Source organism: Styela clava, chromosome 2, assembly GCF_964204865.1.
Source record: "Styela clava chromosome 2, kaStyClav1.hap1.2, whole genome shotgun sequence".
Lineage (NCBI taxonomy): Eukaryota > Metazoa > Chordata > Ascidiacea > Stolidobranchia > Styelidae > Styela > Styela clava.
The window spans coordinates 25,718,983-25,731,004 of record NC_135251.1 but is presented as its reverse complement, the minus strand read 5'-3'; the positions used below and the strand labels follow the sequence as shown (position 1 = coordinate 25,731,004).

At 36.5% G+C, this 12,022-nt stretch overlaps 1 protein-coding gene across 2 annotated transcripts; it reads left to right on the top strand.

The window, feature by feature from the left end:
- The first annotated feature begins 1,656 nt into the window (after positions 1-1,656).
- On the top strand, positions 1,657-9,164 carry LOC144419855 (uncharacterized). 2 transcript variants are annotated; one of them, XM_078109962.1, is made up of 7 exons: positions 1,657-2,149; positions 3,093-3,221; positions 4,281-4,393; positions 5,047-5,957; positions 6,185-6,417; positions 7,058-7,252; positions 7,643-9,164. In XM_078109962.1, exons 2-4 carry the CDS (start codon positions 3,173-3,175, stop codon positions 5,572-5,574), a joined length of 690 nt encoding a protein of 229 aa, XP_077966088.1. In that variant the 5' UTR covers positions 1,657-2,149; positions 3,093-3,172; the 3' UTR covers positions 5,575-5,957; positions 6,185-6,417; positions 7,058-7,252; positions 7,643-9,164. The 2 variants fall into 2 exon arrangements, with proteins under 2 accessions (XP_077966088.1, XP_077966087.1); XM_078109961.1 differs by having other exon boundaries at positions 1,657-2,681.
- The last annotated feature ends 2,858 nt before the right edge of the window (positions 9,165-12,022 follow it).

Genomic DNA, 12,022 nt, shown 5'->3' with positions numbered 1-12,022 from the left:
ATATCGACATGCCTGAGTTCATTTTCAGAAACTCATTCGATGTCGCTTGTATTTCCGTTCAAGACAAAACGATGAGGAAATAATAAAACATTTGCACGCTTAGGCAATTTCAACGAATGTTCTGTCATATTCTGTTGTACATACAAATTTCCTTTACGTGACTGAAAAGGCTGAAAAGTCAAAAACAGTCAAAAAATATAATTCGCTCAGTGAGTGTAATCCCTTCCAAACTATTTTAGAGCCATGAAATGTTTTGTCGTAGCTAGCGTTACCAACTGCCCTTTAATTCAGCGTATAGTCCCAAAATTGAGCTTATCTTATCTGCAACTTAATGAAGTTGCAAAGGACGCAGTGACTACGTTATATTTGGCATCGCTTTTACTATAAAATGTTGGAGAAAAATACTTTATACTGATCAGAGCACTATTGCTTATTTCGGATCAGCATCATATCTGTCACAAGACTCACAACATGGACAATTATTAAGGGCATAAAACGGCCTGTTAAAGTTTAGAAAACTGTTATTCCCAACAAAAAAAAAACATCAGTAGCCCAATTATTGTTTAATATTTGAGATTTCAGCCTACATATACGAATGCTGTCAATCATGTTTTGTCGAAGTACGATTGAATCATCTCATTGGCATACACGACCAGTGTAACCCATGGAAGTTGGTCACAAGATAGTAAAGTTCAGTGTGGCGATCGGGTCGTGAATAAAGCGCCGTTAGGTCAGGTACCGAATAGTATAGAACCGTAGGTCAAAGATAGGTAAGTTGGAGTTAGCAGGTAAGTTAGTACGTAATCTTTGGCATCGCTTTTACTATAAAATGTTGAAGAAAATACTTCATACGAATCAGCATCATATTGTCACAAGACTTACGACATTGCCAATTATTAAGGACATAAAACGGCCTGTTAAAATTTAGAAAACTGTAATTCCCAACAAAAATCCATCAGTAGCCCAATTAGTAAAACATTTTTAAATTGCCAATTAAGGTTATTGTTTAACATTGAGATTCCAGCCTACATATACGAATGCTGTCAATCATGTTTTGTCGACGTACGATTGAATCATCTCATTGGCATACACGACTAGTATAACCCATGGAAGTTGGTCGCAAGATAGTAAAGTTCATTGTGACGATCGGGTCGTGAATAAAACGCCGTTAGGGTATCTTGATAATAAATCCTGTATCGATCTAAACGGCAAGATGACAAATGCAATCACCAAAAAAGCGGGGCATAAGACAGCGATGTCCTCTGAGTATGTTGCTCTATGCAATAAGCGTCGAGCCCCTGGCAAGATCTGTGCAGATGAATACAAACATCCACGGTATCAAACTGGGTAAGTACGAAACTGGGTAAGGTCCATATCGTGTTGAATGATAGGAAATAGGAATCCCGTGAGAATAGTTATGGACGAAAAGATCGCCTCCGCACCAATGGCCAAGTACGACTCTGATTCAACGTATTTTTCATACAATAATTTTACACGAATGTACTGAACAGTACCGGTATCTAAAGTTGCTCAAACACTCCCAAAATTAGTAACAAAGCATGAAAATAATGTTTGGGGTCAAAGGTCAAACGTCCATTTTGCTCTAATTTGACGTATTTTTTATCCATTAATTCTGCGTAAAAACACCACCAAAATTAATGACAAAGTATGTCCATTTTGCTCTGGTTCAACGTATTTTTTATCCAATAATTTTACGCGGATGTACTGAACAGTACCGGTATCCAAAGTCGCACAAACACTCTCAAAATTAGCGACAAACTGTAGAAATAATGTTTGGGGTCAAAGGTCAAACGTCCATTTTTTCTCTGATTCAACGTATTTTTTATCCGATACCGGTAATTTTACGCGGATGTATTGAGAGGTATCTGATGTCAAAGTCAGTTGCACGCGAGTGCAGTTGTTTTGCACGTCGTGAGCTATAATTGCACGCCAGGAATTCTTATTTGCACGCGGGAATTTCTGATTGCACGCCCGATTTCTCGTTCAAAAAGGCCATGAAATCCAGACTGGTCAGTGGGTCGAGGACAGTTTTAAGTGTCTTTAACGGAGTCCTGAGGCTCCGTACGGAGCACTTTGAGAACCCAAAGTCTACGTAGTAGGATATAACAATGCGAACAACTAAGTACCGGTAACGAATGTTTCTCTGACTTTTGATCTCTTTAATTCTTCCTCTTTACACTCTACCATTGCAAAATTATTGGTACTTTTCTCAAGAATGGTTTTGCGAGTTTAGGACTTATATTTACCAAAACACAACTAAAATCTAACAAATAACACGCGAAAACCGACAAAACGAGGTAATATCACAACCACGAGAGACTGTCTGAATGGCAAAAGTATCTGAGCGCTTCTGAAACATTTATTGTTACTTCAATTTTGCACTTATGCTGATTGGTCAATGTTACGTCAGTAAATAAGGAAGTGTATACTCGGGGAAACATTCATAAAATATAATCAGATATTTATAAAGTTGTTATACATAAATACTCTGCACAGACGCGATTCTCATATTTATGGAAAATTTAAATTGTTTCGCGACCCAGAGCGGAGGACTCCGCGACCCAAATTTGGGTCGCGACCCCGTAGTTGCGGACCCCTGCTCTAGAACACTGGTTCTCAACCAGTGGGCCATGGCCTCTGGTCCACAGGAACATTTAAAGGTGGGCCATAGACCTATTAAAAATTGCTAGAGTTGCTGATAAAGTTGGTTAAATTTGATGGTAGTAGCAATGGATGCATAGTTAATGCTTTTTGCTGATTTTCATACCGTCTCGAATGGAGCCCAAACTGACTTTGCTTCAAGCTTGTTGATCACCAAACTTGCACACCTCCGTTGTGTCACCCAACCCGCAGGATCGCTCTTCTTGATTGAGAATTTACTCTAATCTTTATTATTCAAAGAATCAATAACACTTACTAACTTGGTGAAGCTTTTTAGGAATCTGCCCTAATATGGATGACAAATTAAATGTCATCTACAGTATCACAGTATTAAGGAAGCTTGATAACTATTGTTCATTGCAGCTTGATAAAAATACTCTCACATTCGATTAATCTTCTGTATTTCACAGTTCAACAGCAGCATAATTTGGGATCTCAGCGAGCATCCAGTCTATCAGATCTTGCTGCAACGGATCCTTCTGTGCAAAGTATGATGGAAAAGAGTTTATGGGATGCTGATGCAGGCATTACGTTATCAGGTAGATGTTGTTTGTTGCTCTTACTATTAACAGGGCAACTCATACAATCTAAAAATTTCTTAATTACTTCAATGAAAATAAAAACAAAATTTGTTTGAGTATGTTGTAAGCCTACCCAAAAGTTATGTTCCCTCTAGAACAGGGTTGTGCAACCTGTGGCCTGCGGGCCAAATGCGGCCCACAAGGGAAATTGTGTCACGGAAAAGTGCCAATTTTGAATGGTGTGCTGCCTGCGGAACGAGTTTTCAATTTAGTTTAATCTGGTATGTGCGAGTAATTACAATCCCTTTCCCTTGCAAAGCCAACACTTGAGTTCAATTTATTATCTATGCCTATGATAACAATGCTCTCACAGATAGCTTGTGCAAAACAAACAACTGAAATTTTATTGTGCATGCAACTACTGGAAAGCCTATGTTAAATGAAGGTTCGGCCAACGGTTTCACCCAGATATTTGTATCTGGCCCTCTTGTATAAGCAATTGCACACCCCTGTTTTAAAATATGAATTTTTTGCAACATTATCATGTAAAATTAAAATAGCTTAAGGAGTGTTACGGTACTACTTGGGAACTGACGTAAATGTGATGAAAAAAAAGAGATGCTTTTGATCGATGTTATGACAATGCCACTGTTTCATGCAATCATCTATGTTATCTGGATATTATTTTCTATTAAATTGAATTTTTTTTTTTCAAAATTGATCCAAATCGCTTTGATTTATTAAAATTCTGAAACTTACATCGCTGATGCTGGTAAACAGCTCGTTTGGCGCTTCATAAGTGTGTGTACTAATATGGAGGGAACTAATTTTGTTTGCCTACTTTACATCGAGTTGTATAAAGGGACGAAGGCTATGGGCAGTGGGTATATTCACTTGGCTAACACAGACAGTCCCCGAACTCGTAATCGAACTAAAATAAAAAAATTGGAATAAAATTATGGCCTAACTCTAACCTGGTACACACACTACGTGAGTACAGCTCTTTTAATATGCATAGTGACGACATCACAAAATTCATCAGTTTTAAATAGATTTTTTGATATGTTATTACCACAGGTGCCAACAAATACAGAAATATTAACCCAGCTGGTCAATCTCAGGCATTGGCTGAACAAAGCAAAGAACTTCTGCAAGAAAGCAAAGCCAAACATCAAGCCATGGTGGCTCAGGTAGCACGGGTGAAAATGATTTCTACTATTTTCAATAATTCTTTTTTTATTAATTTATATTAATTAAAAGACCTGTCTTGCATAGTATTTTGTTGTGTTCAGTTTTAATTGCATAATAATACATACTAATTTTTAAATAATTTTTCATTCAATTATAAAGAGTACAGCGCTTTTACGGGTGGCACGATGACGTAGCAGTTAAAGCTTTAGGCGTAATTGTGCTGGCATTGTAAATTACATATCTTGGGTACAAATCCCATGCCCCCACTTCACCCAGGGTGTAATAAGTAGAGTGAGCGGCGCTCCAGAAGTGTGTGTACCATTATGGAGGTAAATAATTTTGTTCGCCTACTCCACATCAAGTTGTGTAAAGGGACTGAAACCTATTGGCAGAGGATATATTGACCTGGCAAACAAACAGTCCCGAACTTAAAATAATGAAGATTGTAATAAAAATAATTCCCTAATTTTAACCTGGTACACATACTACTGGAGTACCGGCTAGGCAATGGCGAACCGGTAAGGTGCCGGTTCTGCCAAATAATAGTAGCTTCGAGCATATTAGATATCAGCATCTGCTTGTATAAAACCAGCAAAAGGACGTGAAAAATATATAATCAACAGATTACTTTCACATGGTTCATGATTTACAGGTTATTGATGGGTGGAGAGGAGAGACAGATATTGAGGTTAATAATGCAGGAAATTTTTACGATGAAGAAAGTTTTATTTCAAGTGGAGTTCAGTGCATTGAGCCACAGAGGAGAAATTTCCTCGATTCTTTAATGTGTGGATGGGATGAGGAAGAATGTGAAGAAACCACAGAGGATCAATGTTCAAAATTGTGCAGAATAGAAACAGTTTCAGCTTATAGATGGGAATCACCAAGAAACAATTCACCAGAAAAAAGTCTTTTCTATTACAGACTTGTAGAATCTTATGTTCCATTAAAATATTCCGTCACCAAATTTTGCCCATGCAGTAAAAAAGCAGTTGATGATTCTAAAGCTAGTTTGCCATCATCAAGTGAGAAAGGTTCCTTGACGGAAGATTGTAGACCGAAAGTTAAATCATGTATTAACCATGACTGCAAAGATATGAATGAAAAAGACCTAGTCAAGGGGAACGGTAGCATGCCAATTTCGATCATAAACGCCAAATCAGGCCAAAATCAAGAGTAGAAAATGTTTGGAATTCATACCATAAAACTGGTTCAAACAGTAGCAATCCATCCGCAAAATCATCGAAATCTCTAAAAAAAAATTCCAGAGAAAGTTCGGACAAATCATCGAATGAATTGAGCCTTGATACGTCTTCAAGTACAATGGTATATAAGAATGCCCTAGACTGGGCAAAAACGGGAGACAATCATACTGTACAAAACGCTATATCAGGCATCAAAGGAATGTTTAAGGCAGGAGAACTACCTTGTAAAAGATGGAGATATCAGAATTCATGCGCAGGTTCCATAAGAACAGCAGAGAGCTGTAGGAAAAACAAAAAGGAAGTTGTTAATAGTAACAAAGAAAGAAAAGCTACCCAAGAAAAAACAGTTAAGAGAAAGGTGAATGTATTTGGGATTTCCACTACAGAGAACTAGAAGCTGTAATTTAAAACTAGTATCGGTAATATTTGTGCTGTGTTGTAATTTATTAAATTCATTGCTGTTGTAATTGTTTTTTTTTTGCTAAAAAATCTTGGTTGAATTGAAATATATCATTGTTTTTTGTTTTTTTTCCAACCTGTATTGCCGTTTATTACTTTTTTACCAAGTTTTTGCATCACATGCAGGCACATAACATGGTTTCGATGGGAGTTGATGCAAAATCACAACACGTATATGAGAACAGATGACTCATACTCACTCAGACATCGTCCAAATTCAGCCTCATCAATAGCTCATAAACTGTCATCTTCAGCGAATGCATCTACCAATAATAGTTCTTGACCACCCCAGGTGCCATGACCACCAGAAAAACCTAAACCTGTTGAAAGAGTTGTTCCTACTGTGAGAAAACAATTGGGTGAGTTCTCTCATTATCATTGATGGAGTAGAATTGTATAAGTTTTGAAATCCCAACTAACATCAGTTAATAATGCCTGGCAGTGGAGTCTGGTCACTGGTCAGAGTTTGGTGTTTTTGTTGATATTGGAGTCAAAGCTGTATTTCAATTTCACGTTGAAAATTGTTTCAATTGTAGCATAGTATAGTATTCTAGTATGTGTCTAATTTTGAGTAGGCTGCGTTTGGACTCAACTTGTGTGCAAAGTTTGATTAGGAATGGGGCAACAAATTGGCTTTTTTAATTTTGCAGATCTATTCTTATTAGGAATCAATTTCACACACTATATTTACATTATCTAGAATTATTACATTATTCGTAGATGAGAACAGAGTCTCCAACTTTAAAATTTCCCTCAAGTAAATTGAATTATGTCATGATTCTCCTCGTAAATACAAAAAAATGGATGATACAGTAATAAATGAATTTCCATTAACAATTTCTGAAGAAACTTCTGCTTTTTTTGTTTGATTACCATATTTATTTCACAATTTGACTTGTTTTCAGAATTTTTTCGTAGATTTCAATAATATCTTGTGATATTATATTTGCTTGTGTGTTGTGTTTTTATTGGTTTGCATTGCTTATTGTTTTTGAATAGGAAATACTAAAATCACTCGAACGGGAAGTCACCCAATGTTGACGGGTTTGTCCCCAAATCCTTCTACTATGACAGTGAATGATGATAGCCTTCAACTTGACTTTTACAACAGTTTCAAATATGACAACTCGACAGGATCAACTAGTATCGTAGAGAAACCACAAGAGTATCACACTGTGGGAAATACAAATGGTGGTAAGTTGTTTTGTAATAGCTTTAGTAAGAAAGCAAGTTGGATTACAAATTCCGATGTAAAATAAAGGTTCTTACGCTATTATTGAGTTATAGTGTAAAGGAGGGTTTCCCAAACTGGGGTCCATGAACCCTTAGGGGTCGGTGATGACTGCACAGGGGGTCCGCAAAGATATTGAAAGAGTCCTAAACATGGATACAAATGGATTGTAATCTTATCAAATTTCTGTTAGTTTTATTTCGTTTTAAAGTATCTCAAAATTTATTTATATATAAGTTCTAAAATTCTAATAAATTCTACTAGTTAAATTTGAGTCTGTGATATTTCTTACTGTTCTTCATGAGAATATCATGAATTTTTAAAGTGCTATAATAAATAATCATTTTTTTTAGCTGTAAATGTTGTATCAAGACCATTCAGTGCCAAACGACCGACTTGGAAACCTTGAACCAATTTCTACTTCATCTGTGTGTTCTATTCAGATAATGACATCAAAGATTTGTTCTGTATCGATTCGATTCTTATTTTTATTCCAAATGTTATGCAATACGATATTCAACAATATCAAAGTGAAATGCTGAACCAAACTAATTTTAACCATATTAAGTATTAAATTTTATATAGATATTATTAACCACTATTATTTTTTATTTTCATTATTAGAAACTGGTATTTCATTTATTACATATATAGCACATTAATTCTGTTCCTGATGTTTAGTAGTATTGCTAAATTAACTGATGCTCTCATATTGTTTGAATAGACTATTAGTCTTTGAAAGCATCATTTAGTTTATTGGCGCTCTATGTTCTCGCTTAATTAAAACAATACATAACAAGATAAAGAAGGTTGATAGAAAATTAATGAAATTTCACCCGCTTTTGACACTTTCATAGATTCTAGCATTGTTTCTGTAAAGCAACAGCACTGTGATTTCTCTAAAGTGATGAACTGCTGTATTACCAGTAACTTGAAATGTTCTACGTTTTTGTACTTATCACATTTGTTTCTAGAAGTTTTTAACTCTTGTATACTACTTTATTGTATTCTTCGCTGTAATTACCTATATTAAGTGAATATGCTGAATTAACGGCTCAAAATATGCAAAAGAAAAAAAGTGTCCCAACCTTCCCCACTTTCCCCTACCGTCAGTTGGGCAGTCAGGGCTGCGATCGCTCATATTCAAAATTTCAATTTCCTGGCCGGTATGGTAATTTTAAAAAAAACTAATTTTGGACCTCCTGAAGTATGCGCACCAAGATGGCGCACAACCTGAACTCTGGTCGTGTACCAGGTCAGGGTTCAGGTTGTCCGACATCTTGGTGCGCAGACTTCCGGAGTACCCTGAATTTGGACGCATGTCCGCACCGCTATGCACAGTACTGTTATCAGCTATTGGCTTTGACATCGTTTATCACATAACAATGCAATTGATGTTCATTTCTCTCAACGTCTTGTCACTTTCCTTTCGAAAGTGCATCTGCAGAATGTTTTAGGGGTTATACGGGGTTATACGAGAACTAGATGCTACTTTGCATTTTATTAGTTTCTCGCTTACAATGCCGTTGAAAAAACAAAATCTTTCAGACTTGAAATAAAAACGTAGAAATCTGAAAATAACAATGAAGCAGTGTAAAAGTGCATTAATGTGGTTCAAAGCTGATCGAAAAATATAACTCTATCAGAGTGGAATTCCCTTCAAACTCTTTGAAAAGTAATTTGCCGCATCATCCTAAACGTTTTTGGTAATTCATATGCGTGTTTTCGTTGTCTAATTTCATAAAATCGAGTGCCATCCCTGTTAAAAGTGCTGCATAAGTGAAGCCCAAAACTACACCTACATCAACAGAATCTTATAAGATTTGTTTCTCCCGGAAATTATTATTTATAAGATTTGTTTCTCCTGGAAATTTATCCTGGAAATCCCATGGCTATATGCCATATTTTTGAAGTCAAATTTCGATTTCAATTGTGGGGAAAATATTTCGAGTAAAACCGTGCTACTACTGCTGTAAGTGCAAATGATTCACATACCATTAAACGACGCAGGTATAAAACGATACGCTGGTCCACTGTTGCCCATCCACCCGAAACTTGGACTGCGGCCAAACTGAAGTTCATGTTTCACCATATGATGAAGCCGTATTTTCGGCTTCATTCCTAGTGACATAAATATAAAATATCATAGAATTTTGGAGGGGATCGCATAAACATATCAGCTAATGTCTTCTGCCCGTCTGCGTATTTGATGGGTGTATTGAACTGTTGGGATTCAGGGGGTTCGCTCGATCTCGCTTTTGAGGTGGAAAATTTGACAATGATAAATTCAGAATCAGATTGTGGTCAAAATATATTATTCACTATTTTATTGAAAAATCGTCTATTCAATGTGCGCAGTTGATGCTGATTTTCTTTATGATATCTCCCAATAGAATTTGCACATAGAACACTGAGAATTTGTGACATTTAGTAACGTAATCGGGTTTCACTAAAATACCCACGTATGTTCGAAGCACGCTGCATATCTCTTGCAGCAGAGCGATCACGAAACTATCACGATTCATGAATAATTTTTAGAGATACTGGGATAGATCTTACGAAATTACTTTCTGATCATTGTGAGTTCAGTCTTTTTCTGTCCGCTTGGAAACAGGAGAATTCACCAGATTCGTCACGATCACCAAGCAACGAAAACGTCCACAAGACGTACTTTCTTTTTTTACGAAAAAGTAAGCGTTGCTCATTTTACATTTTAAATATCCTTTTTTGAATGCTATTTGGGTTCCTAGGTAGCCTATGGTAGAATTTTTGATGGGTCTACAAAGTGAGTTTACAAATCCTTCATGTTGATTAGGGTGGTCGGAAACACAGTTTCACAATACAACAGGCCCAAATACCTAGGAATAACTGCATTTTGGGGCAGTGAAGACGACATCAAATGGAATCCCACCAACTTGCCAAGCTAAATATTTTTGTCAATGTTACATTTGAAATGGGCCCTTTTTAAACACTATCGCCGCATAATTGGATTGTAAACGACTATTATTTGTGACGGTACAGCGATGGTGTCTACATATAGGGAGGGGCCTGTTGATGAAATCCACTTTGAATATAGATTGAAATCGGTTCGTTAGTAGTTGATTGGAATTTAAAAAAAATTAATGCCATTTTTCTTCAGTTTTGAGGTGTAAACAATCAGAAAATAATAATAATTACAAGCCAAGAACAAAAGGTGTGTTACACGGTGATTATGTATGAGGTGATAAAGGTGAAGCCGTGGGAGAAATCTGACACTAGCTCGTGGCTGATAACTTGGTGATTTTTGTATCGTGTTATGCTGTAGTTTGTAAATTATGATCAAATAATGCATTGTTACTCTCTGCAACTGAAGTGTTGAATTTTGCATTGGGCCCTAGTTCAAGCTTGAAAAACAGTAATCGAACTATCCATAAGTGACGTATATATATATATAGTAGGCCCGTCAAATACGGACACCACTATAGCAAAATCTTAATTTCTCGTAATCTTTACCATATAGGAGCGTAACTCCCGTATTAAAATAACCAATTTGAACGTGCCCAACAGCCCACTGTCAATTTCGGCAATCCGCTTTATATTTTGTTAGATATGAGCATTTTTTCCCAAAATATTTATTCGGGTAAAACGGACACATGGATGGGTAAAACGAACATTAAACAAAATTAATTGAACACACTACTGAACTATTTGAATGCGTATAAAACGCCTAAAAAATCATAAATATTAAGCCTCGAGCATTACAGTGGGGGCGAGCAATGATGTTCATATTACCCCATCAGACATTAAAGCTTATTAATCATCCAGGCATGTACTTTCAACTGAACAAAAGCTTTGCTGATGCATGCACAATCTTTAGTTGATCAACTGAATGTCCTTTACCATAAATAACATAACGAAACTACCCTAATGAAACAGGCAAGTTATTTATATGTAAATTATTACTGGCTTTCCTCACATGTGAAAGCTTGAACGATTCTTCCATAAACACCAGCACAAATGTCATGAAACCATCTGAGGCATTGCTGACATTGTATCCACCCCTCATCTTCCTCATCATCGTAAAAATTACCTTCACAAAACTCACAAACATCACTATTTCTAACAAACAGCCTTGGCAGATTCTTTCCTGTTTATAATTCTTCCTAATTTGACCTTGCTCACATGAGGTTTATTCAAACTGCTGGCCTCTATTTTCTTGGAACCTGCTTTTGCTTTTTTCTTAGTTATAATATCAGAGTCCTCTTTATTCTCTAGGACTGCTAGTTCTTTCTTATATCCTTCACTGGTGAGTATTCTCATACAAGTTATGATCGCTTTCTCACGATCACGAGGTGGTTTTAGTCGAGGTGAGGCCGGAAAGGGCAGAATCTCTTCAAATGAAGTGTCACTCGAATCCAATAAACTATCATCTGCAGATGCTGGTGAACTACTCTGTTGTTCTGTAGAGATTTGCTGCCTAAACTTGGGACCTGATGTTTGCTGAATAGTTTTACTAGAACAAGGTGAATCATTGTCAGCTTGCTGCAAACCACATGCAACAAAATTATTACTTGTCGACGAGATAGTAATGGGGAGCGGTGGTTGGGAAGTGATGTTGCTAGGCTCTAATAAATCGAGGTTTACTAAAGTTTGACAGGAGCTGCGGTTTTCGTATATTTATCAAGTTTCCATATCGTTCCCGAAACCAGTCTTTTCCTGCCATTTTAGCAGATTCTGAAAATTTATTAGAAATT

Excerpts from the sequence above, each read along its gene's own strand:
- LOC144419855 (XM_078109962.1), top strand. The coding sequence starts at position 3,173 with ATGATGGAAAAGAGTTTATGGGATGCTGATGCAGGCATTACGTTATCA. Across the intron at positions 3,222-4,280 it reads TGCAGGCATTACGTTATCAG|GTGCCAACAAATACAGAAAT; the intron begins GTAGATGTTGTT and ends TTATTACCACAG. Across the intron at positions 4,394-5,046 it reads ATCAAGCCATGGTGGCTCAG|GTTATTGATGGGTGGAGAGG; the intron begins GTAGCACGGGTG and ends CATGATTTACAG.